The following is a 24,234-nucleotide window of genomic DNA, read 5'->3' on the forward strand; positions in this document are numbered from 1 at the left end:
CATTTCTGGACATTTACTTTCATTCTTTGTGCCTCCGTTACCTTATTTATAAAATGGGATGATAATGAATTCCTATCTTGGGTTATTTTGCAAAGATCACATAAACTAATTTATGAAGAAATACTCAGAATGAAATCCAACATAGTACAGGCCTTCAGGCAATGCCAGCTAACTTCTGTCTCCTCTTCAGTCTCCAACTCCTTCTTTTCCTCATCTTTATTGCTGCTGCTTCCACGATCTGGGGCCTGTGCTCCCTGTGGCAATACAGATAAACCAGTCACTGCAACCCAGAGTTCCTGCCTTCAGCACTTAGGGTCCAGGGAGGAAGGCAGCATGAAAGCAATTCCAGGAGTGGGTTTCAGATTCCAGTTGTGCTGAGTGGCAGCAGATGTGGGCAGAGGAGCAAGTGTCACGTGCCAAGACTGACTTGCTGGGGTAACATGCTATCTGCAGATGATAAACTGCAGGACACATGCTCACCTAGTGTCTGTCCCTAACCAGGGCCTTGCAGGCTGCTTGCAGAAAAGCCAGCCCTCTGTGCATTACCAATTTCCCTGGTGACACTGCTGATGGTGGACAGAACTCGCTGTTGAAAGCCTCACTGGGTTATGTTCCTACTCGGCTGCTGCAGCAAGAGTGATGCTGGTAATTCCAGATGTCAGCACGTCAGAAGTCTGGCCCGGAGGCTTTCGGAGCTTTCCTAGGCTTTGGGAACAAGCCCCAAGTGTGTGGTTTGGGTGTCAGGCTCCCTCTGAGTCACCTCTCTGGCTGTTTTTTCTTTTGTCTTGGATTTTGAGTAGTGTTTCAGAGCCTCGAGGGGCTTTGGGGCCCTTTTGAGAATGTGATGCACGCTTCGGCCCCTCAGCAGAAAGACAAACCATTCCATGAATATTTAGGAAGATCAAGGACCACTGTGCCCTCCTGAGGACCATCCGGACTGCTTAGAATGGACCCCATCCCACTCCTAGCCTTCACAGTACTGGCCGCTCCAGTGAAAAATGGGCTGAGTTTGGTTCTCCGAGGCCCAGGACCTCCTCCTACCATGCAGCAAGCTCTTGTGTTAAGACTGCCTGATTCAGTGGCTTGGAGAATGCAGAATCCTTGTGTTTGGCCAGGGAGAGGCAGTATTGCGTAGTGGTTAAGAGCACAAACCCTGGGTCCAGCTGGCCTGACCTCAGATTCTAGTTCTGCCACTTAATAATTGCATCACCAAGCAAATGATCTTCACCCCCTCTGCCTCCATATTCTGATCCACAGGACCAGAGAAATAGGAGTGCAGTTTCTAAGTTGTTAAAGGGGTGTAGTGAGATAAGTAAGGATGCTTCCCTACTCACGGGGCATGATCAAAATATATGGTGACTGTTCACAGTTTTTTTAAAAAATTATTACAGCGAAAGACATGTTGCCGTGCATCCCCCTCAGAATCCTTCCTCTAACTTCGAGCACACTTAACCCATTTTTCTTTCCACTTTCTGAAACAGCTCTGGAATATGGCTTTTACTGTAATAAATTTCTTTTAAAAACAGAAACATTTACTCTATACTTCTGTCAAACCTCTAGGATGTGGTTACTTCTTGATAAACCATGGTAAGCTGAAAATTTCTTAGATCAAAATGATAGTGAATCTGTCTGATCTGTGGAACGTACAGCTTAGCAACACAGCACAGTGCAGAGAAGTGGGATTTCCCTGTTGGTCTCACAGCTGCCTAGACTTGTGATGCTGCTGTGGTCTAGCCTCATAAGAAAGCACGATGCTGTGTATTTCTAGCCTGGGAAGAGATCCAGATTCGAAACTCAGAGTACAATTTCTACTAAACCTGTATTGCTTTCACACCGTTGTAAAGCCATAAGTCATAAGTGAAGCCATTGTCAGCTTGGCACCACTTATATAAAGAGAGTCCTAGAATAGGCTGGCGGGTGGCACTTCCCTTTGGTACAATCCTTGCTGTGGCTGCTACATCCTGCATGGCTTCTGCCCATGGTGGATACAGGCAGATGCCCTGTGGTAAGCCAGTGACAGGTGCCAGCTGCCAACCACGCTGCAGACGGGGAGCAGGGGACTCAGCCTTGCCCTCAGAGAGCTCACACTGCAGCTGAAAGGTACAGCCCATGGTTCAGGAAACTGAAAACGGAGCATAAATGAGGTGTGGTGAGTGACACATGTGGAAGGGTGTCTACCTTTCCCAGGGACTTGTGAACCTATCACTGAGGGCTTCTTAAACAGAGCTTGCAAAGAGACTTGGATGCTCAGCCAGATGGGTAGGGGCACCGCCAATGAAGGGAGCAGCGTATGTGGAGGTGCACAGGTGTGAGAGATGGTGGCAATCACCTTGCACGATCAGACACAGCTGTACAGGGAGCCAGGCAAGCCCTAGGTGCCTGTAGAAGATGCCATACCTATGTGCTGGACTCATTACCACCCCTTCTCCATGCAGGAGATCCAGGAGCTGGAGCGGAAGCTGGAGGAGCACCTGTCAAAGCAGGAGGTGGCCCAGCAACAGCGGTTCCTGACAAGCTGGCAAGACTGGGGGGCCAGTGGACCTGGGGTCCTGAACGAGCCTGGGGAGGCAGATTCTGAAGGGCACATCTCCTCCATCCTGCAGCAGGCCCTGAGCAAGGGCCAGCAGATGCTGGAACACCATCAGCAGAGGTAGGTGGGGCTGTGGCCTGGGAGTGTCGCCCCCTGCAGGCCTAGGAGGTGCTGGCTTCTACCCTTCTTCTAAGGAGCTGTCCCAATTCTCACACACTGCTGCTAGCTTCAGAGGACCCCAGCTTTTCCCTGAGATCATTCTTCATTTGTTTCCTTTAAGATCATTGAGGTTTACTAATGATACAGTTACACTTTTTATTTTTAAATAACTACAGACCCACAAGAAGCCGTAAAATAATGTAGAGAGATCTCATATGCCCTTCACCCATTGTACATGATCCCATATGCCCTTCAAGCATCGTACATGATCATAGTGTGTTATCGAAACCAGGACTTGACATTGAGCTGTGATGGGCTTTATTCAGATTTCTGCACAGACGTAGCACTTTGCATCCTGCTTTTGTGGAATTATGAAACAGACACACTTCAGTCTTTTTCTCTGCATTCTTCTTCAGCTAAACTAGATAATTAGCCTTTGCCCATAACCTTAATACTCTTAGAAAAGCTGTAATCTTTTACTGATCCCTACTTTTCTCCTGTGAACACAATATTGATGTGGAAAGGATAGAGTACAAGCTATATACTTTAGGGGGGTTAATTTTGGAAAACACACAAATTATTTGGAAGGAAACGCATCCAACTTTAAGAATTAGCTTTAGGAATTCTGTGAGAACAAGATGACATAAACTCTATTTACAGGACATAGTTGCCAATCTTATCTGTACCAGAACAAGATTACAGTATGGGTACAATTGCTGGGAGATGAGTTTACAGGTGATTTTGATTTATTTGATCATGCACATCTGTGTAAACACAGTGTCAAAGTGCAATTCAGTTCCATTGGGAAAAGTGTGTGAGGGGGTTGAGCGTGTGTGGTTGAGGTGTTGGCATGATAAGGTCTGGCTTTATGGCTCCTGCACTCTCTGGAGGGATGTGCTTGTCAGGGCAGGTTTGCGTTGGACCTGCAAAGGTATGGGGTGGTGACGGCAGTGGGAATAGGGGCAGATCCAGGACGGTGGCTCTGTTTGGTGAGGGCAGGTGTGGCAGTCTGGGTGTCTCTGGTGGAAAGGTGCTCGTCAGTCTTGTGGTCAGAGCCAGGGCCATCCAGGCACAGTGGCTCTAGGTCAGTGACAGCACAGGTCTCGGCCATGAGAAGCTGTTGTAGAATGCAAGAGTTCAGGAGACCAATGGGGAAAAAGGAGGACTTATTTCCCAGATTTTAGAGCAAAGGAAAGTTCTAGTTTTATGCATTTAGCTGAGGGGGTTAGATTTTAGAAACTAGGAACAGGGAGTGAGGGTACAGAAGCAAGACAAAGCAATTAATAATATATCCCTCAAAGAAGACAGAGCTTTAGGAATTCTGTGAGAACAAGATGACATAAACTCTATTTACAGGACATAGTTGCCAATCTTATCTGTACCAGAACAAGAAGTTATAGCTACGGGGGATGGAGTTTGAGGGAGACTGTTTTTTAAGTCCCACTTCATTCGCTCCTTTGATGCTTTCTATGATAAGTTTTAATAGGCAACATCACTATCATTAACATTTACCTTGTTATGGGGGTTTGGCTTTCTATTGGGCAAAGTGAGAATTATAACATGAAGCGAAAGAGACTTATGTTGTTGTTGTATCTCCATGTTTATCCTCAAGCTTTGCCTGTGTGTAGACTAGCCAGCTTTTAGTGTGACTAGAGCAGGGCTGTTACCTCTGGTGGTGGCCTGATCTCGTTGCAGAGTTAGCTGGTTCGGGTTGTCTGGATCCTGCTGGCTGGTCCAGCTGTCTTGGGCCATTGGCTTCTGTCCACTGTGGTGGATCTAAGGCACAGTTCTTGTAATTTTAATAGTAGTAAGGGTGGACAAGATTACGCTATGAGGCCCATCCCATATGAGCCCCATGGTTATTGGATTTTATTATTTTAAGCAAAGCAGAGTTCTCAGGTGTGAATAGCTGTATTAGATCGGTCAGGCTTATGGGCATTTTTTTCTTGTATCAACCATGAATATTTTGTGTGGCTATTTTAAAAGCCTGTATCTGTCTCCTCAGAGACAATTCTTCTAGTTTATAGAGACCTCTTTTAATTTGATCTATGATTGGGGGCAGCTGGCCAAATAGAATTTTATAAGGGGAAGACCCCATATGTTTAGTGGGGGTGCACTGGACTCACAGGAGGACCATGGGTAGGATTTGGTCTTGTCTCAAGTGGGTTTTTTTTTGTTTTGTTTTGTTTTTGTTTTTTTTTTTGCGGTGCTGGGGATCAAACTCATGACCTTGCACTTGACAGGCAGGCACTTATGCCACTGAGCTATATCCCCAGCCCTCAAGTGAGTTTTTTGACAATATTTTTTAACAAGCGTTTGACTGTCTAATTTATGTGTTCTACCTTTTTTTCTGTTTTGTTTTAGCTCTGTGACCAGTAATCTATGTGAAACTTTTATTTTATCTTTAACATCTGTATGAGCTCCTAGACTATCTTGGCTATGAATGTTGGTCTAGTGTTTGACCCCAAGGTCAAGGGCAGTCTGAGTCTTGGGATGATATCCATTAGCAGTACTGTGAGCACCTCTCATGTCCTTTTTGTTCAGGTGGGCAAAGTTTTGACCCATGTTAAGAAGGTGCAGACAAGCACTAACATATATTGCTAGCCACTGGCTTGAGGTAATTTAGTAAAATCCACAAGCAAATTTTCACATGAGGCAGCTCCTGTTTCTGGATATCGGGGGGCCAGGCGAGCCCTTGCCTTGGGTTGTTTTGTGTGCAGATCAAGCATTGTTTATATATAGCCCGAGCAATGGCAGTGAGTCGTGGCACGTAGAAATGGTGGCCTAGTAATGTTTTCAATGCTGTCTTTCCAGTTTGAGACCCCTGATGGAATTGTTTTGTGAACCTGGGGCCCAGCACTTCAGGGATGGCTAGCCTCCCATCAGCAAACTTTCATTATCCCCCTTTGTGTATTTTTTAGCTTCTTAGGCAAACCAGACTTTTTTATGTAAGAGTAATATGGGGTCTCAGGGAGGAGTAGCTCTGGGGTAAGGGACACAGCTAGGGCCCCTTTGTAGGACAATCCTAGAGGCCCATTTTGTTTTCCCATCTGTCTTTTGATGTCTTCTGGCTTTTATTGTTTCAGTCCTCTGGTGCCCCCTGTAGTGTATAATGGCCACTTTTCTTAGGACCCATACCGCGTGGCCTCACTGTCTCACTGTCCTTTAGTTGTTAGCACTCTGGTCCACGTTCAGCCTTTTCATGAGCACGTTTAGCTTTTGTCTGCTGCTGTACCTGTTGCTTTGTTTTTTTCCCCACAGCTGGGGGCCATTGTTACATGTTTTCCTGTATGATCTGATTTAGCTGTGTAGTCTTTTTGCAAAGGAGGCATGTTTGGCTTGTAGCTGTGGCTCTGTGTTATATTGAGTGGTCTCTAGGGTTACCTGTATTTGGTGTGTTTGTCCTGTCTCTGTCTGCCACAGCTGCCTCTCTGTCTCCTGTGGCTTGTACTTGTAGTTCCTCCAGTGAGTGTAGAGCCCTCTGTTTTTTTGAGTTGTCTCAGCTTTAGCTTTTATGCACAGGGCCAGTTTGCCTCTGCTTGACGCTTGTGTTGGCTCCCCTCTGCTGTTCGTCTCTACAAACGCTTAACTTCCTCTTCTGCTTGCTGCTTTTGGGTTTTTGTCTCCTCTGTCCATGTACACAGAGCCTGCAGTTTATCCTTAGCCCTACCATGCTGGCACTTAGTTGTCTCTAGCTATAGGCTAGATCTCTTGTTTGATGTGCAGCCTGTTGTGCTTGGTTGTTTTCACCTGTTGAGTCTTGGCTTGTATCTTTGCCTCTGAACTCTGCTGCAGATGTTGCAGCTCTTTCTAGATACTGCTTTTGTGTGTCTACTGTTGTTTCTTTCCCACTGTGTTATCTCCTCTTATATGTGTCATAGTAGTTTTTGTGCTTTTAGTTTCATTTGTACATTGGTGTGGGCATGTGTCTCTGTCTACTCTTTTAGTCTCTTTATCTCTTTCATCTGCTGGCGAGACTGTGTTGCCTGACACTTGGCACGTCTTCAGGCTTCCTCAGCTTCCTCAAGTGCTCACCAGGTTGTCCGTGTCTTGCCACGTAGCCGCTCCAACATGTTTATGTGTTTTCTTTCTCTGTCTGGAGTCCCTTCTGGGCAGCCTCTTGGGCCAGCTGTAGTTGTAGAGCTGACTCTTGTTTTGTTCACTGCCATAGGCATTGGGCCTCTTTCACCTTGGCCTTGACTCATTTGACTTCTCCAGTGCAGCCTGGTGCTGCCTTGCCTTTTCTTTCTTAGTTGTCAGGCTCTTTGGCATATATTCTTCAGCTTCACAGCACCAATTTTTCCTCCATTGCCAACTGTCGCTGCCCAGTAGCCCTCAGTTTTGTCTGTTTTTTGTTGTGTCATGTGTTTTTGGCATTCCTGCAGATGTGTCTTAGCTCTAGTTTTAGCTCTGTCTTGTCAGCAGCAGCTTTGTTAAAGCTCACCTTCAGCATGAGGATCTTATTTTTTCATCACCATTGCCTTAGTGTGTCCTTCCGTAACCCCTTTTGTCCCTTGAGGTCACTCGTTGATGTCTTGTGCAGCTCAGTGAGGTGCTCCTCAATGTCAGCCTTTTACTGTGTTGTCTTCTCTTTACTCTTGTGGCCCAAAGCTAATTTAGGCCTGTATTTTTGGAGTAGGTCCTTTTTCAGCAGGGGAACTGGACAGTTTGGAAGATACAGGAACTTAGGTTGGACTTTTTGTTTCCATATGACACCTGTTAGGCCGGCACAATGGCCTCTTTTCTGGGACTCTGGTGGCTCCCATAAGTCACATGTTTTGGACAGTTGCCCAGTGAGTTGTGTTATTACCAGATGTTCAGTTCTACCCTCTACGAGAAAGTCCATAAGGGGCCCCCTACTCTTTATTGTGACCATGGCTTCTGGATGTCTAAGGGGATGGAGCCCAGTCTGGCCTAGGGCTAGTAACCTTTAGTTTCTGTCAGTCCAGTGAGGCCTGCACCTGGTGGTTTTTTTCCTTGTGGCCAATAGCCTTTTGTAGGTGGCCTCCTAGTTTTGGAATTTTTATCATCTTTGTCATCATTTTTGGGCGTTTATTTTCTCAGTGTCCATATTTTTACATCACACACATTGATCCCGGTTTAGTTTTGGTTGACTGACAGATCCCTGTTTGATTTGACTCCTGTTTTGTCAGTGCCCTCATCTTTGCCCCTTAGTGATTGTTGTTGTGTTTTCTCTGTGAGCACTGGTGTCAGTAGATCTGGTTTGGGGTTTTTTGTTTGTTTTGTTTTGTCGAGCCTCTGTCCGCTTTTTGTTTGACCTCCTGGTCACCATTTACATACTCTCTGGTAGTCACCTCTGAAGGCTGGGTTGCAGTCATGCCAGCAAAACCCTCTAGTTTTTGTCAATAAGCAGGTAGACAGGGGTGAAGCCATGTGGGTTTAGTCTGAACTATATTTAGCCATGAGTCAGTGTAGGGAAGCTGATCCTGATGTCCTGGTGGTCCTCTGCTCCCAGTCACCATCCTGTATATACACTCAATGGTTTTTGTCGGTCTTCCCTTACTTCCCCCCAGCCAGCCACTTACCATCAAAGGGGAGTGTCTTGTTACTTTTCTCTCAATTTTGGGACAAAATACCCAACACTCAGAGTTAAGGAAGGAAAGACTTATTTAGCTCACAGCCTGTGGAGATTTCAGCTGGCTTCAAGGCAGGGTAGCATGGTGCAGGGGCAATAGTTCAAGGGGACAAAAGACAGCAAAAACAATAAGAGTAGAAAACAGGGAGAGTAAACCTCTTTTCTTCTCTTATATTGTAAGCAGGTTGTTACCCTCTGGGGCAGGTGTAGCACTCACTCCATCTCCCTGCCCATTGCACAGGATGAGGATGTTTACAAAGTGAGGACCCTGGCCCCCTGCTGAGTTGCTTAGTTAAACTTCTAAACTTCTCAAGTTGATGCAGTATATCAACCATTACAGAGGGTCCATCTATTTTATAAAGAGTTCTAAACCTCTGGGGGGTTTATTTTATAGTTTCCTGTACAGTGCCTTTTAAAGTTAGCCAACATACATTTTAATGGGGTAGGTTTTGCCATTTTTCCTCCCATATCTATTCTTTTGTGAGATAAGAAATAACTTTCTTAAACATTTTTATTTTATGTTGATTTGATCATTTCCCTCTCGGGAGTTTTTAGAAGGAACAACTTGAGGTCCACCAAATTAACAAGTAACTGTACATATTTTTAAAAATAAACTGTTGTCACAAGCCTTCCTTGAGGTATGTAAGCTTTCCAATGTTGTTATCATCTCTTTTTAAAATCTCTTTAGGAGGACAAAACTTTTATCATACAGATTCTTCTCATATCAAATGTATATCTTTTATATTTATAGTCTTCTTATTGTGTTTATTTACTATAAATTTTTAAACAAATTTGACTCTAGCCACTTGAATTATAAAATGTCCCCTCTTTCCCTCTGATAGTAAACTTGACTGACTGCCATTACAGATCTTCAGTAACCTAGAATCAGTGCTCTTATCTTAAACCAACAGAGAGCAGGGAAAAGAGCAAGTTAATCCTGTAATTGCAATTTAAGAATTTGTAACACATAAGAAATGTTCTACGCGCATCAACTCAAATTGGAAACCAAAAGTACATTTGCCAATTAGTTAAAATTTGTAATTTGCTTTCTCCTGTAAAACTTCCTTGGGTTCAGCAATACTTTTTTGGGAATTCAACCCCAGGCTGGAGCTGCTTTTAGATGCCTTCAGGCAGTGCCAGACTGGTGTCGCTGAGCAATAGTTGGCCTTGGTGCTCCTGAAACCAGGAGGAGACCTTGGGCTCTATTTTTCTCAGCACCTGCTTTGGAATGAAGACTGTTTTGCCACTCCATTGTCCACAGGTGCAGCTGAGCGCAAGTCTCTTGGCCTTGTGCCTCTGTTTTATTTTTATTTTTTATTTTTTATTTTTTTTATTTTTATTTTTTTGGTTTTTCTCCGGTACCGGGAACCGAACTCACGACCTTGCGCTTGCCAGGCAAACGCTTTTGCCGCTGAGCTAAATCCCCGGCCCCGTGCCTCTGTTTTAGCCTAGCCACCAGACCAGCTTGGTTCCCACCTGTGCTGTTTGCTGTCATCACCCCATTTTACAGCTTCTTCTCTTCCCTCTCCTTTCTTTTTTTTGTTCTGCCAGCCTGTCCAGGGCACCCTGCCTGTATGTCCTGGTGCATTAAAGCTAAGCAGCTTTTTCATGGCATTGCCCATTATAGCACAAATCATTTTTTCAATTACTTTCATTTGCAGATCAATTTGACCACTTTCTTACCCTAGTCCCCGCTGAGCCCAGGTGAATTTTGTTCACACACACATTTATTTATACACCTTTCCCCCCCCAGTTTTCATTGTGGTGTCTCAAGCCCTTCTGCTGTGGTCCTTTCCCTTCATTCCCACGCTCTCTGGGAGTTTTTCTTGCCTCTGGCCATTCCTGCATTCCCTTTGGAGCTCTCACTGTGGGCCTGTCCCACCAGCTGTTTGAAAGTAACCTTTAAGCTTCTCTTGGTGTGGGCCTCTCTCCCTGACAGTCCACTTGGGGTTGTAGGTTTCATCTGACTTAATCTAATCCAGATAAGACCAATTGTGAGCCTTTCTCATTGCAGGCCACGCCCACATCCCTAACATCCCTAGGAGCCAGTTCTCCTTGCAGACCACTCCTGCTCAGAGATGCTGGTGCAGTCAGATTTCAGTCTGAGTCATATTACTAGATACTGCTCTGGAGGTAATAAGACTTGCCTTCTGTCCTAACAGGACAGGTCTTCCCGCTTGGGCCCCCAGAACCGTATCACAGTCCTGTAGTGTGCTCTTGTTCCAGAATTATCCTGAATCCCCCAGGTTCCATTCGTGCTGACAAGGGAAAGGTCTCTGGGTTGTGGGAGGGTCAGTATCCTCTCTGAGCTGGTTTCACCCTTTGGTGTCAGAGTTCTCAGGGCTTCTGCAGCTCAGGCCCTCTTGGGCCTGCAGGCAAAGGAGAGAGCAAATCCATTGTCTCAGGTCTCTTTGTAATCACCAGAAATGTTGCAGAATCCAAGAGATCAGAGAGACCAATGGGGAAAAAGGAGGATTTATTTCCCAGATTTTAGATGCACACCAACCCAGCTGAACTCACGTCCAATGTGCTGGGCATTAGAACAAAGGGAAGGTTCTAGTTTACATTTAGTTGAGGGAATTGACCTTTAGAGACTGGGGGTGCAGGGCACGCAGGGGGACAGAAGTAAGGCAGAGGAATTAATTACTTATCCTTGAAAGAAGACAGAGCCTTATGAGTCCTGCAAGAACAAGATGACATAAACTCTGTTTACAGGACATAGTTTCCAATCTTATCTGCACCAGAACAAGAAGTTATAGCTACAGGGAAGGAGTGGGGTACTCGAGGGGGATTGCTTTTTTTTTTTTTTTTTTCTTTTTGAGACAGGGTCACTATGCAGTTCAGGCTGGCCTTGAGCTCACTTTGTAGCCCAGGCTGGCCTTGAACTCGCAACGATCCTCCTGCCTCAGCCTCCTGAGTACTGGGATTACAGGCATGCACCACCACGCCCGGCTGAGGGGGATTGCTTTTTAAGTGTGCTTCAGAGGGATGCAGAGCTTTCAAAGTGAGACCACAGAGCTTCTCAGAGCAACCAAAGAGTGGCCTTGGGCGCCGATGGATCTTCTCACTGAGCAGCCTTCCTGCCTGTGAGCTCCCTGGCCTGCTCTTTGGGAAGCAGAGCAGGTGAGGAGAGGAAGCTCTCCATTCACCTCCTTTCGTATGTGTATATGTATGTGTGTATTATTTCTGTATATACACAGGTGATTGAAAAATACAGTGAAGTAGAAACAAAAGATTTTATTGCAGTGAAAGACATGTTGCCATCAATCCCCTGAAAATACTCCACTTCACTTGGAACACATTCCTCCCATCTTTTTGCCCCTTTCTGCAGCAGCTCTGGAAGTCCTCCCTCTTGAGTGTCTTTATGAGATGTGGGCAAAAATACAGTGAATACTGCTGCCCATCCAATGCAAAGGTGGATTTATAAAAACATAATAGTTTCCTCGTGTTTTATTCACTGGATCTGGCATCACGTGACTTCTGGCTCTTCCTCAAAGTCAAAATGATCATGAAAGGGAAATCTTTTGGATCGATTTAAGACACTGAGGCAGCCATGACAGCACAACCAAAGATACTCAGGAAAGAGGCCTCTAGAACTGCTTCAGAACACAGCAAGAGCAGAGATAAGCGTGCTTGAAGTAAGGGGAAGCATTCTGAGGGGAACTAGTGGCAGTGTACCTTTTACTCTAATAAATTTTTTAAAGTGTAAACATTCCTCCTGCCTCTTACAGAGGTGTAATTTTTGTATATGTGTTACATCGTGTAGCTTAGATCTGTGACTCTTCATTATTCAGACCTTCCCATAGCTGCCCCTTTATATACAGCTGGATTTATGAGCCTGGACTTTGTCTCCACTCTAGTTTGAGAGAGGAGCAGCAGAGCAGTGCAGTGTTGGAAGATTTGCTGGAAAACATGGAGACAGACACCTTCTCGACCCTGTGCAGCCAGGTGAGAAGAGGCCAGTGTGCTTCTGGGTCTCTCTCCTGCTCATGTGGACCTCCCTTCTCAGGACCTGCATCTCCTCTGCTGTTGGGTGGGGATGATAAAGGGGATGACGAGAAGCCCTGAGCGCATGCTCGGCAGGCAGCGACAGGTCATATCCTCAGCTCACATCCCCAGATTCAGCCAACTGTGGATCAAAATATTTTTTTAAAAAGGCTGGGCATGGTGGCACCACTTGTAACCCTAGCACTGTAGGAGGCTGAAGCAGGAGGATGGCAAATTCAAGCCCAGCCTGGGCAGTTTAGAACTTAGCGAGAATCTGTCTCAAAATAAAGTAATTGGAAAAGGTTGGAGATGGGTCTCAGGGCAAAATCCCTAAATTCAATCCCTAGTACTGGGAGGTGAGGGAAGAAAAAGGAAGAGGTTTTTTGCTGTCTACCACCATAAAGGCCTCCTTGAGATGCCCTTCCCTAGACATACCCACCCCCTGCCTCCAGCCTGGCTGGGGTCTGTTCTCCATCACTAAATTGCGCCCAGGCTGTCTCGATATGTGCGTGGAATCGCACGGCCTGGAGCTCTTGGAAGCTGTTTGTGTCCACTCTGCACAGTGTCCCTGAAACCTGTCCAGTCCTTTCTCTTACTGCAGAGGGGTGTGCAGGAGGAGATCAGTGTCGCTAATCACCCACTGGCTTAGAAATGTTCCAGTTGGTCGCAGAGCTGCCCTGTTCCCCCGGGCTGTGTGGCCTCCCCTGAGCCAAGCAGGAGGGGGAGAACGTTACTGACTGCTCTGCTGCCACCCACCGGGGCTGCTGTGTGGTGATGTGGGCCCTGCCAAGTGAGCTGAGCACAATCGGGAGGGGTGGATGAAACCTTTCAAAACGCCCTGAGGTGCCAAGGTTACGGAACAGATTTTTTTGACTGCCCTGTGAATTTGGAGTGTGTTTTCCAGACGGAGCCACTAAAATATTTATTGCCCTGAGAGCAAAAGCCTTAAGAATGTAGTAAATTAAAAATTATCCACCCCATCTAGCAATGACCAGGGTTTGAGCTCCCTCTGCCTCGTCCTGTAGGAGCTGAGGCTGGCGGCTTACCTCACGAAGATGACCACGGTGCCTGGCGCCACGCTGCGCCGCCTCCTGAGTGTGGTGATGCCCACCGCCCCACAGCCCCTGCTGCTGACCCTGCTGGACTCAGTCAGCGAGAAGCACCCTGAGCACACGGTGGAGAACCCGGGCAGCGGGGAGCAGCCTGACCCAGGCAGGAGGAGGTGAGTGCCCTGCATGCCCACAGAACCCGGCAGGGGGCGCACGCGGGTGCCCAGAGAGGGAGGGACCAGGCCCGTGTTCCTCTCCAGCTGGCTGCTCGCTTTCACAACATCTTCATGGGCCCACGCCATAGCAGGCCCCAGTATTTGCTAATGATGCCCCCCAATTTATTTTTCAACTAGAATTTTAAGAAAAAAATATGCCCAGAGCCATGTGTCAAACATGCCCATTAACCCACTTCCTGTTTGCCCAGAGAATACTGCTAAGGGAAAAAGCTGGACTTTTAAATTTTTACTTGTGTGTGTGTGTGTGTGTGTGTGTGTTACTGTGTATGGGTGCATGGCTGTGTGTTCATGTGCATGAATGTGTGCACAGATGCTCTTTGGTTTATGATGGGCTCTGTCCTGGTAAACCCATCCTACGTTAAGTACCTTACTCAGAGGATGCCGTTGACACACGTAATCTCCCGAGCTTCCTCACCAAGCAGCGTGGTGTGGAGCATCCCTTGTGTCCTGATCACGTGGCTGGCTGGGACTGGGGCTCAGTGCTACTGGCCAGCATCCTAGAGTCAGGACCACCCTTGCCAACCTGGGGTGAGATTAATATTCAAAGCACGGTTTCCACTGACTTCCTGTTGCTTCCCCGGCATCACAAAGCTGAACATGTGTAAGCCGCAGCATTTTAAATGTGGCCCGTTTGTGTGTGTGTGTGCGTGCACGCGTGTGGCGTGCAGTGTATCCAGCTGTGCATTCTGCTCTTCAGACCCTTACCGTTTCCTGCTGTCCCATCTCATTCATTCTCCACTAGTTAGACAGTATTCCTGCTCTTTTTATCAGTGTAAAGTCACGCTTGTCACTGGGATGGACACATCGTAGGTGTTACTTTTCGTGATGCCTACTACTGCGCAGATGGGTTTGGCAGAGGCTTGGGGCTGCTGCTGTCTATCCCTGCACACTCAGCTGGGCCCCTCTGTTCCTCACCCATGGGTACCTCTACAGATACTTTCCTTCAGGACAAGGGTCCAGGTGTGACTTTGACCCGGAAGTGGTCGCTACAAGGAAAGGCAGGAGGCTGGGGTGTGGAGTGAGGCAGGTTTTGGGAGCAGCCAGCAGTGTCACCTGAGAAGAGAGAGCATGCAAGAGAAGGCAGCAAGAGAGTCAGGTGTGGAAGCCAGCTGTGGGCTCCAGTCCTCAGCCAGGACCCACGGGAGGCTGGGACGAATGCCTGGGATGCTGCTGAGATGGCTGGGTGTGGACAGAGGTGTGCGGGCAGTACTCATCCTGACAGAAGCGCAGTGTCTTATAGTCAGACTCACAAAGGGGTCTCTGACTCAAAAAGTTAGGAAGCACTGGAGGTGGAGCAGGGCTGGGTGAGAGGAAGGGGGAGTGAGGAAGGGCAGTTGGTGGGAGCAGGAGTCCCTGGTGGTAGGAGGAGCCTGCCTAGCGTTCCTGAGGGCCAGCACAATCAGGAGGCTGGGTGTGGGCGCGGTTCCGGGGCTGGGTGTGACTGCGGTCAGAGGCCCGGTGTGGGCTGGTATGAGAGGCAGGCTGTGATCTGAGGACCTTGTTTGGGGGCTGCCCCTTCGTCCAGCCTATTTGCAGAGCTGGCAGGGGAGACGGGCAGGAACACACAGGGCAGCTGTCACAGTGTGGAACTTGTCTCCACTCTCTTTGTCCAGCCTGCTGGCCAAGCAAGACAGGCTGATTCCTCAGGCCCAGGTACCCATTATGGTCCCTATGGACAGCAACAGGGTAGTCACTATTCTCGGGGCCACGTGTCCAGTGCCTGGTCATCACGTCTGTTCAGGGCCTTGGTTCTCAAGCCACAGAAGCTGACTGAGCAGCAGGGTGTCCTGAGGGCCACATGGATATCCAGGAAGAGCCCGCTGTCCAAGCCCGGAAGGGCAGGGCAGCAGTGTGGTGGCCCCTCTGGGTGCTGCTGTGAGAACAGTGTCCTTTCCTGGCCTGGGTGGGAATACTTGGCTGGGCCAGCAGGGGAGGGCTGTCCCCACTGCCAGCCGGGCAGGACCACTGAGGCAGAGGAATGCGCAGGCCCTGGCAGGACTCTCAGCTCCTCTTTGTCCTTTATTGACTGAGATCGAATCTGAGGCCCAAGATAGCTATTGTCCCAGTCTCCTGCGACCCTCTACGTCCTTGCTCTCACTCCAGTGTCCCACAGCTGCCCAAGGCCTTCAGGCCCCACCTCGCCTCCTCCCAGCCACGTATTCATAGCACCCCTCCGGAGTGCCCAGTGTGCCTGCCGATTCTTACTGTTCTGTTTTGTTCACTACAGGGGCCCAAACCCAGGGCTTTTGCACTGAGCTGGGCTCCCCGGCCCTTTCATGTTTCTATTCTGAGACAGGGTCTCACTGATTCACTAAGTTGTCCTTGCTGGCCTTGAACTCCTTACCCTCCTGCTTCAGCTTCCCAGAGTGCTGGAATTACAGGCGCACACCACCACGCCCAGCCTGCCTTAGACACGAGCACCATGTGGAACGTAAGGGGCAGAGTCAGCGTGCACCGCCTGTGCACTGGGGTCGGCACACAGCTCCTCTCCAGGGCTCCCCCGGGATCCCTTTCCTCGCGTCTCCGCCTCTGCACTGCTTCTGCTCCCCTCTACCTGACCAGTGTCACCTGTGCCTGTCTGTGAGTCCCCCTGACTGGGTATACTGGGAGCACAGGAGTCCCACCCTGACCAGGCCCATCTTAATTACTTTCTGCATCCATTGAACAAAATACCCGATGCCCACCATTTAAAGGAGAGCTTGATTTGGGCTCACGGGTCTCATGGTCCGCTGGCTCCGTGACAGAGAGGAGCCGCTCACAGCACGGAGCCAGGAAGCAGGACAGAGGGGAGCAGAGACGCAGAGAGAGGGAGAGGGAATGCGCGGTCCCTCCCGACCAGGCCCCACCTCCCAATGGCAAGCCAGCTGTGAGCGCCTATGGGCCAGGCCTCTTCCAGAAGGCCTACCTCGAGTGGATGAGGCTCTGGGGGAGTTCTCCACATAAACCTTCACAAGGGCCCAGGAGGTGCTCGATGGGAGAATGGAGCCCCATGGGGCTTGTTAGAATTACCAATCACTCCAACACTGCTTCTCTCAACAATCAGACCTTCCTTTCTTGCTGCCAGGAAACACCAGAGCTGGTGGCAAGCCTTAGAAAGCAGACTGCGGGCAGATCTGAGGAGCAGAGGGTTGGAGAAGATGCTGTGGGCATGGCGGAGGAAGGAGAGGTAATGAGCCTGCTCAGTGCTGCTGGGAGCCGGGACGGACCTGGGAGGTGACGTGGGAGGAGGGCTCCTACCCCGAAGACTGAAAATCCTAATCCCATGGACCTCGTTCAGAGGCTGAAAGCAAGCCCATACCTACCAGTGGGTGAAGGTTCCCGTAACGTTAATAGTATTTTAATGTATTTATTTCAGCTGAAAATTATTTCTAGTGGGATATAATTAGAAAAAGAATAATTCTGTAGAGCAGCTCCAATGTTGTCACTGCTAAAGCCTTCCCACTTCACGTTGCACTGAATCTTCCAGAAAGTGGATGGGAAAACTGCCGCTCAGGGGAGTTGCATGGAGCAGCCCCAGACAGTGGCTGGAGGGTGTCTTGGGACCAGAAGATGCACTTGGGACCCTCTGACTGCCCCCTCTGTTCGCTGTAACTTCCAGGCTTACACCCTTTCTACTGTGACTTTTGCACACCAGGCAGTCAGGAAGACATGAGGGGCAGAGAGGCTTTAGATTGCTTCAGATTATTCATCAAATGTCTCCCGTGGTTCCAACTACAGAAGATTTAGAAACAAATGTAACATCAGGTAGACTCAATGACTTAAAAAGCAGCATCCACCCAGTGCTCCAGAATCGCGGCTGTCCAAGGGAAGTGTTTGCCTAAGCTCTGGCCTTTTGTAATTTCTCAGAGCCCAGGGGAAGGTGTCGACCTTACACTGTGGCACATCTGTGATAGAAAGCTTGGAGGCATCAGCACTGGGCTGGTGTCTGAACATGGCCCCAAAGAAGTTAGATCAGTGCAGTGGTCAAGAGAAGTAAATTCAAGCCCAGATCAAGAAATTCAATGCACACTACTCGAACTGTTGAAATGTTCTCCTGGAGACTTTCCTAGGTGACACTGTAGATGTGGAGGGTGCCCACTAGCAGAGGCTATGGCTGTCCTCGTTCAGTGTGGCAGCCTTCACTCCACCCAAGTTACTGTAGACCCATGTGGGAGGACAGCACCACCCAGGCTGGAGGGTAGGATGTGGTGGTGGCAGCATGGAGCTGAATCGGCCATGTCCCTTCAAGGAGGGCCAGTACACCTGCCAACAGTGTCCACCAGGTGGGCTCCCTGGTGATAGGGCCTTGACCTGCACCACTTGGGCAGAGAGAGAGCCCTGTTGCTTGCAGGTGACATATGGCTCCGAGGGGCAGTCATGGCATCTTCAAGAGCAGCCAGGGACAGAGGGCAGCTTGGGCACAGGATCCCAGCAGTCTTTCTGTGGCAAACACACTTAGTCTAATTGCCAACTGTTGCTTTGTAACCCAGCTCCATCCATGTGCTTTGCGGATGGGACCCAAACAGTGTACTGATAAATGTTTAACCACTGGCGCATCCTCCCAGCGTGGCTGACCTCAGGCTAACCACAAGATGACAGTAGCTCCTGAGATCCTGAACATCTAACAGCCATGGCCTTGGGTTGACTCAGCAGACTGCCGTTACAGGCGTCAGCTGTGGTCAGAGCTACACTGCTGACCAAAGGGAAAGCGAGTCTTTAAAGGGACACTCAGTTGGGGATGTCAGGACCCGAAGGAGATCTCCTGGAGAGCTCTGTCAGACACTAGGAGGGTCCAGATAACCGTCAATGCTCAGTTTGCTCTTTCATTCTCTGTAGCATTTTGAAGAAGACGTGTCTCCCCATCAGAGACAGGCTGATATTCTCTGGAAAAGGAAGTTGGCCCCACCTGTCCCTGGAACCCGTTGGCGAACTGGCCCCTGTCCCTATTGTAGGGACTGAGACCATTGATGTATTAAACACGGGTGAAAAGCTCTTTATATTCAGAAACCCGAAGGAACCAGAGATCTCACTGCACGTTCCTCCCAGGAAAAAGAAGAACTTCTTGAATGCCAGGAAAGCCAGCAGGGTCCTGGGGTTGGACTAGCCCAAGGGAAAGGGCACTGGGAACACCTGAAGATGGAAAGACTTATTCTTTCCTGTGCACTTGTGTTTTGTTTGTTCATAATATACAACTGGCAGTAGACTGTCCTGGGACAGCGCAGGTGGGCGGGGCCTTGGGCGGGGTTGTACTTTTTCTAGGTGCCATGTGTAACCTGGTACCCTCACACCTGCTGTCTTTTGAGGACTCGGTTTGCCCTGGTTTTATGAACTTCCACTTGGCCACTCTCTGCATCCCGGGGACATGAACACTCCTCCCTCTCAGTCATGAGCCATCAAAGATCTGGAGGAGACGCCTGCCCCAGTCACACCCCAGAGCCACGCTGCGTGCCAAGCAGTCTGTGTGTGCAAGGCAAGACTATTCGTACATTGTGTGCTTGTTACCCACTGTGTTTTTTATAAAAGGAACCTTAGGAAATAAATGTATTTCACGCACAACTCTTCATAATTGAACTCGTTTTTGCTGTTTGTGGGAACTGTTTATTTTTAATTACTTCCGTATTGTGGCTCCCCGCTATGGTGTCCAGCAGAGATTTGGAGTTGCAAGAAAATGTTCAGCCTCAGGACACAACATTCCCAGTTCAGACCGAAGTTATCAATCCCAGTTTACAAATGAGGAGATTGAGGAGCTTTAGAAGAAGTGACTTTTTTACAGAATCATAAAGCCTGTAAGTAGCAAAACCAGGACCTCCTGCTTTCGGCCCCAGGACTTTGTCCTTTCCCAGGTCCTGACCAGGAACATGTACTGGGCTCACCCAGTGTTCAGCAAGTAATCACACCGAGTCCCTGTTTTCACACCATCCCATTGTGTGGCCTGACCCTTCTGCTATCACACTGCGGTGGAGGCAGTGACGTCTGCCAGGAGCTGGGCCATGTCACTCACCTCTGAGAGCCCTTCTGAGAGCCCAAGGATGTACCTGAGGTGGTCTTTTCCCAACAACAAGAAATGATTAGGAAGAAAAGAGGTCTCTGGCAAAGCCTCTGTTTTAGGAGATTGCTGCTAGGCCCTCCCAACCACCTTAGCATGGCCCTAATCATCACTGACACCCCAGTTGGCATATATCACTGTCCCTTAGGGGCTGAGGCTTGGAGAAGATAAGAAACTTGCCTGTAATCTCACCACCCGTGAGGGAGGAATCCTGGGTTTGAACCTGGGTCTCCATTTAAAGCCCTTGTCTGCCCTGGAACCTCCCCTTTAAGTCCCTGGAGACCTGCAACCCCAGTCTCGGTGCAGCATGGTGGGCAGGATGTGGGCCTAAGGGTGCACTTTTTCTGAGCACCATGGTCATGAGCTTCCAGGTGACCACATGGGACATTAGTAGGTATGCATGCACAAGCAACCAGTTTCAATTCAGGACAGGACTTGATAGGGCCAGTTTTCCCAGCAGGAGGTCCAAGGGGCAGAGTGAGGACACCAGAAGAACAGCCATTGGCACGCTCGAGCTGGTGGAGGGGAAAAGGCCAATCCCGCTCCACTGCTGGGGAATTGTGTGTTCTCAGACAAATCGCCTGATCTTCCTGAGTTTCATTTTCTTCATTAACAAAATGAGGATAAGAATCCCTTGCAAGGTTTAAGCGCAGCAGGTCCATGAAGCTGTTGGTGGTGTGGGCCTGCCATATCTGTGTCCTCCTCTGTCCCATGAAGGTGACCACCTCCCTTTCTGATAATTTCTGCTTCTGCCAGGACTCTGCTACCATCTCGTACCTGGTTGCAAGTAGATTGTGCCCAAAGTTTCCAAAAATCAGCGCAGAATTCTCTGCTGACTGCTGATGGAAGAGGCTGTTGGCAACAAGAAGTGCCAGGCTGTTTAGAATCCAGCCTCAAAACCTGACGATAGTTCCCAAAGTTGTTACGTCGTTGAGGACAGCCTGTGTTTCTGCAGTCAGGATCAAGTTCAAATCCAGCCCCACCACTTTAGAGCAAGACATTGTACCCGTCTTCGTCTGTCAGACATGGGTTTCCATACCTACTTTAGAGATGTGAAGAGTGACGGTACTGGATATTATGTCTGGAGCGTTTGACAGAATGCTAACACACAGTAGAGGTAGCTTAGCTTTATTGCATTTTTAAGTATTCACAAAATTGAGGTAGGCTGGTATTTTCACTCCCATTTCTGCTCTGGATGAAGATGGCTTTCTCGAGGGCTGCACCTTCCACAAAGCTTGTCTCCCCCATATTCACTCTGAAGTTTAATCCCCAAACCACACATTAATAGCACTAAGAAGGTAGAAGTTTAACCCATCCATGATATTTAGAGATGAGGCTTTTGCAAGGTGACTAGGATTTGCTAAGGTCCTTAGAGTGGAGTCCCCATGATTTAGTCTTGGTGGCTTTTTTAGAAGAGAAAGAAAGACAAATTACACAGAGATGCCTGCCCTGACTCTTGCCATGTGATGCTGTGTTGCCCTGGGACTCAGGCAGCCTTGAACTTCAGAACTGTGAACCAAATAACCCTTTTTTCTTTATAAATGAAGCTGCCTCAGGTATCTCATTATAGCAACAAAAAGCACACTAGTACACACGGAAGCTTTTTATGGGAAGAAAGCTCCTGGAAACTTGGGGTGAGAGGACTTGGACTCAAGCCGGGTGACTGAGAAAATAGTTAAGCTTCTTGAGATTTGGCTTTCAGGTCACTCTGCCTTCTGAGTGTTCCATGTAGCTGCATTGACAGACACAAACATTAGTAACTGTTCCATGACAGAGATAAAGCAGACTGATGACAAATCTGTTGTGGGAATTTGATGGTGAGATCAAACCCGGTATTTGGGGACACATTCAGGCTATGACTACCAAGTCTTTTTCTGCAGACTGCACTTCTTGGGCTGTAGCCACATATGTCTGTGGCTCCCTGGACCCCTGCTCCTGGGCACCACGCAGGTATCTCAGCCTCTGCTTGGCCATCCACAAACCTAGCAGATTCCCCTATGAACTCTGTTTCACTATGGACATCTCCTCTCCTAGTGAATGGCACCAAGCCAGGCACCTACAAGATCCAAGACATCTATCTGGTTCCCAGCCCCAATCTGATGTCCAAACCTTGCTGACATATGACAGAATCAGCCTTCACACCTGTGCCCTCCTGCTGCCTTTTTTTCCTCCTCCGTGGGCCAGGGCATCACCACCTCTCTCCCTGAAGGCACCACGGACTGCCTGTTCCCTGGGCTGGCATTGCCTGATCTGTGCACACAGCCCCCTCTGGCTCAGTCACTCCCTGCTGAAAGACCCCTACAGGCTCTGACTGCTATCCGACCTCATGAAGTGGTCCCCAGGACCTCCTGGCCAAATCTGTGGTAAGCAGCACCTCCTCCAGGAGCTGCTAAATGGGGAAGGCACAGCTGGATCCACCCCTGGGATCTGTCATATCCTGGCTGGGTGACCCTTGGGAGACCTCCATGATTCCTGATTCCTCACCTGCTTTGCAGAATCAGCAATATGGAAACCTGTACTGTGCCTAGAACCGGGGAGCACATGGTCCATAGCAGCTAATCTTACTATTGTCGTAGTTTTAAAAAGGAGTGCCTGGATCTGATTTGTGCATCAGAAAGACTGTGTGGAAGACCGTGCTCAAGAGGAATAGGAAGCATAAGTTGTCACTCACGCTTTTCCCTGATTTCCATTCTCCAGTGGTAGCTGCAGGGAAGAGAGAGAGACCAACTCTGCCACAGTCTTGTGTGAGCCAGTGCCACTCGGTCTCTAGAGTTTGCCAATGCATACAGCAACCACCGTGACAGCCAAAGCACCGCAAAGCCATCACTGCGGAGTTTGCCTGATCTGTGGCAGGCACTGTCTCTTGATGCTTTATCCTAAATTTTTGTAGTTCTCAAAGAGCCCGGGCAGGGCTATGTTACCCACCTGACAGGTGACAGGCTGTGAAGTAACTCACCCATTACCACATGCAAGTGGCCATCGCTGCTTCCCACCCACCCAGCACCATCTCCTCCTCCTTCTCTCTGATTTCCCACCCCCATCTTCACGGGGACAGCCATATGCTGGAGGGAGGGGATTCTAACCTCAACCCCAATACGTGAAACTTACTGGACCTCACAGTTTCCTAACAGGTGCAAGGGTGAGAATAATATTTGCCCTTTAACTGGGGGTATTTGGACTGTTGTATTTAGTGTATTTATGAATAGGCTACTATTTCAAGCTACCATATTGCTATTTAGCTTTCTATTCTTACACCTGCTGTTTGTCCCATTCTCCATCTTTTTCTGCTTTCTTTTATATTAATACAGTGTCTTTAATGACTCTGTTTTAGATCCATTGTTGGCATATTATCTGTCCATCTTTTCTTTATTTAGTGGCTAACTTAGTATTTGTGTTGTACAACTTTGACTTAAAACTTGCCCCTTCACATACGTGGTGAGACAATCTCCCCCACCATTCCCTTCTTTCATTCTTCCTATGGTTTGCATCTTAAGGATCTCCCAAAGGCTCATTTGGTAAAGGTTTGTTCCTCCAGCTTGACACTATTGGGAGGTGATGGGCCCTTTAAGAGGTGGGGTTTAGTGGGAGGACTCAAGATCATTGGGTCCTTAAAGGGGATTGTGGGAGCCCAGCCTCTTCCTCACTCTTCTGTGATGCCTGGCCATGAAGTTAGCAGCTTTGCTCTGCTATTCCCTACCACCATGGTGTGCTTCCTCCCCACAGGCCAACTGCTCATCACTTGAAACTGTGAGCTGAATTAAACCTGGTCTAATATAACAACCACTGTTGATTCCTATCCTTCTGTTTTGAAACCCTATAATATTTTTATTGTTTTTGCTTTGTTTAAAAATTATTTTTAGAAAAAAAAATAAATAAAAAAACCCGGTCTCTTTGTACATGGATTGTCTCAGGTATTTTGTTACAGTAACAGAAAGTGACTAATGCAATCCATTCTGCCATTGTTAGTCATATTTCACTTTTACTTCTGTTATGAACCCCACAAGTGCAGATACTATGTTATTATCAATATGCAATTAGCTTTTGAGCAGATTAAAATTAAATAGAATGCCTTTTATATTTATGAAAATATTCACAGTATCCAATATTCTGAAATGTAGATCCATATCCCCAGCTGTGCTATACTAAGAAATACATTTAGTGCTTGTCTCCAGTTCTTAGTGCTGAGCTGCACTTCCCAAGTACCTTGTGTCAGGTGAGTCTTGTTATTCACAGGGGCGCATTCCCAGCACACCTGAGCTTGTTCTGTGGGGCTCCGTGTGGAACCCCTAGATAGCTTCAGGATGGATCTGGTCCCAGAAGGACTGAGTAATAATTAAAGTTGGAGCTTTTGCCACCCTCATAGATCCTGGGAAGAGGGTGGGGTGGAGACTGAGTTCCATAAAAACTTTTTTTTCTTTTTTGCTGTACTATGGATTAAACACAGGGCCTTAGCACTGAACCACATCCATAACGCCTTTTTTATTTTTTATTTTGAGAGGTCACTAAGTCACCAAGTTGCCCAGGCTGGGTTTGAACTTGTGATCCTCTTGCCTCTGCCTCCCGCTGTGCTGGGATTATAGGTGTGCATCACCATACCTGGCTTTTAAAAAATCTTTTAGCACAATACAAGGCAATTACTAACTCTGAAGAAA

The 24,234-nt window shown here is 48.2% G+C and overlaps 1 protein-coding gene across 7 annotated transcripts in view; it reads left to right on the forward strand.

Moving 5' to 3' along the window:
* Evc2 (Ellis van Creveld syndrome 2) overlaps window positions 1-19,092 on the forward strand; it is a 98,221-nt gene extending 79,129 nt beyond the window's left edge. For all 7 annotated transcript variants that reach the window (XM_005408826.2, XM_013506843.1, XM_005408823.2 and 4 more), the window contains 5 exons: window positions 2,436-2,650; window positions 12,146-12,233; window positions 13,298-13,494; window positions 16,622-16,723; window positions 18,373-19,092. In XM_005408826.2, coding sequence (XP_005408883.1) covers window positions 2,436-2,650; window positions 12,146-12,233; window positions 13,298-13,494; window positions 16,622-16,723; window positions 18,373-18,640 — 870 coding nt within the window. In that variant the 3' untranslated portion in view covers window positions 18,641-19,092. The remainder of the gene's footprint in view (window positions 1-2,435; window positions 2,651-12,145; window positions 12,234-13,297; window positions 13,495-16,621; window positions 16,724-18,372) is intronic.
* The last annotated feature ends 5,142 nt before the right edge of the window (window positions 19,093-24,234 follow it).

The sequence above is a fragment of the Chinchilla lanigera genome, unplaced genomic scaffold (genome assembly GCF_000276665.1).
Source record: "Chinchilla lanigera isolate Chin_1 unplaced genomic scaffold, ChiLan1.0 scaffold00113, whole genome shotgun sequence".
Lineage (NCBI taxonomy): Eukaryota > Metazoa > Chordata > Mammalia > Rodentia > Chinchillidae > Chinchilla > Chinchilla lanigera.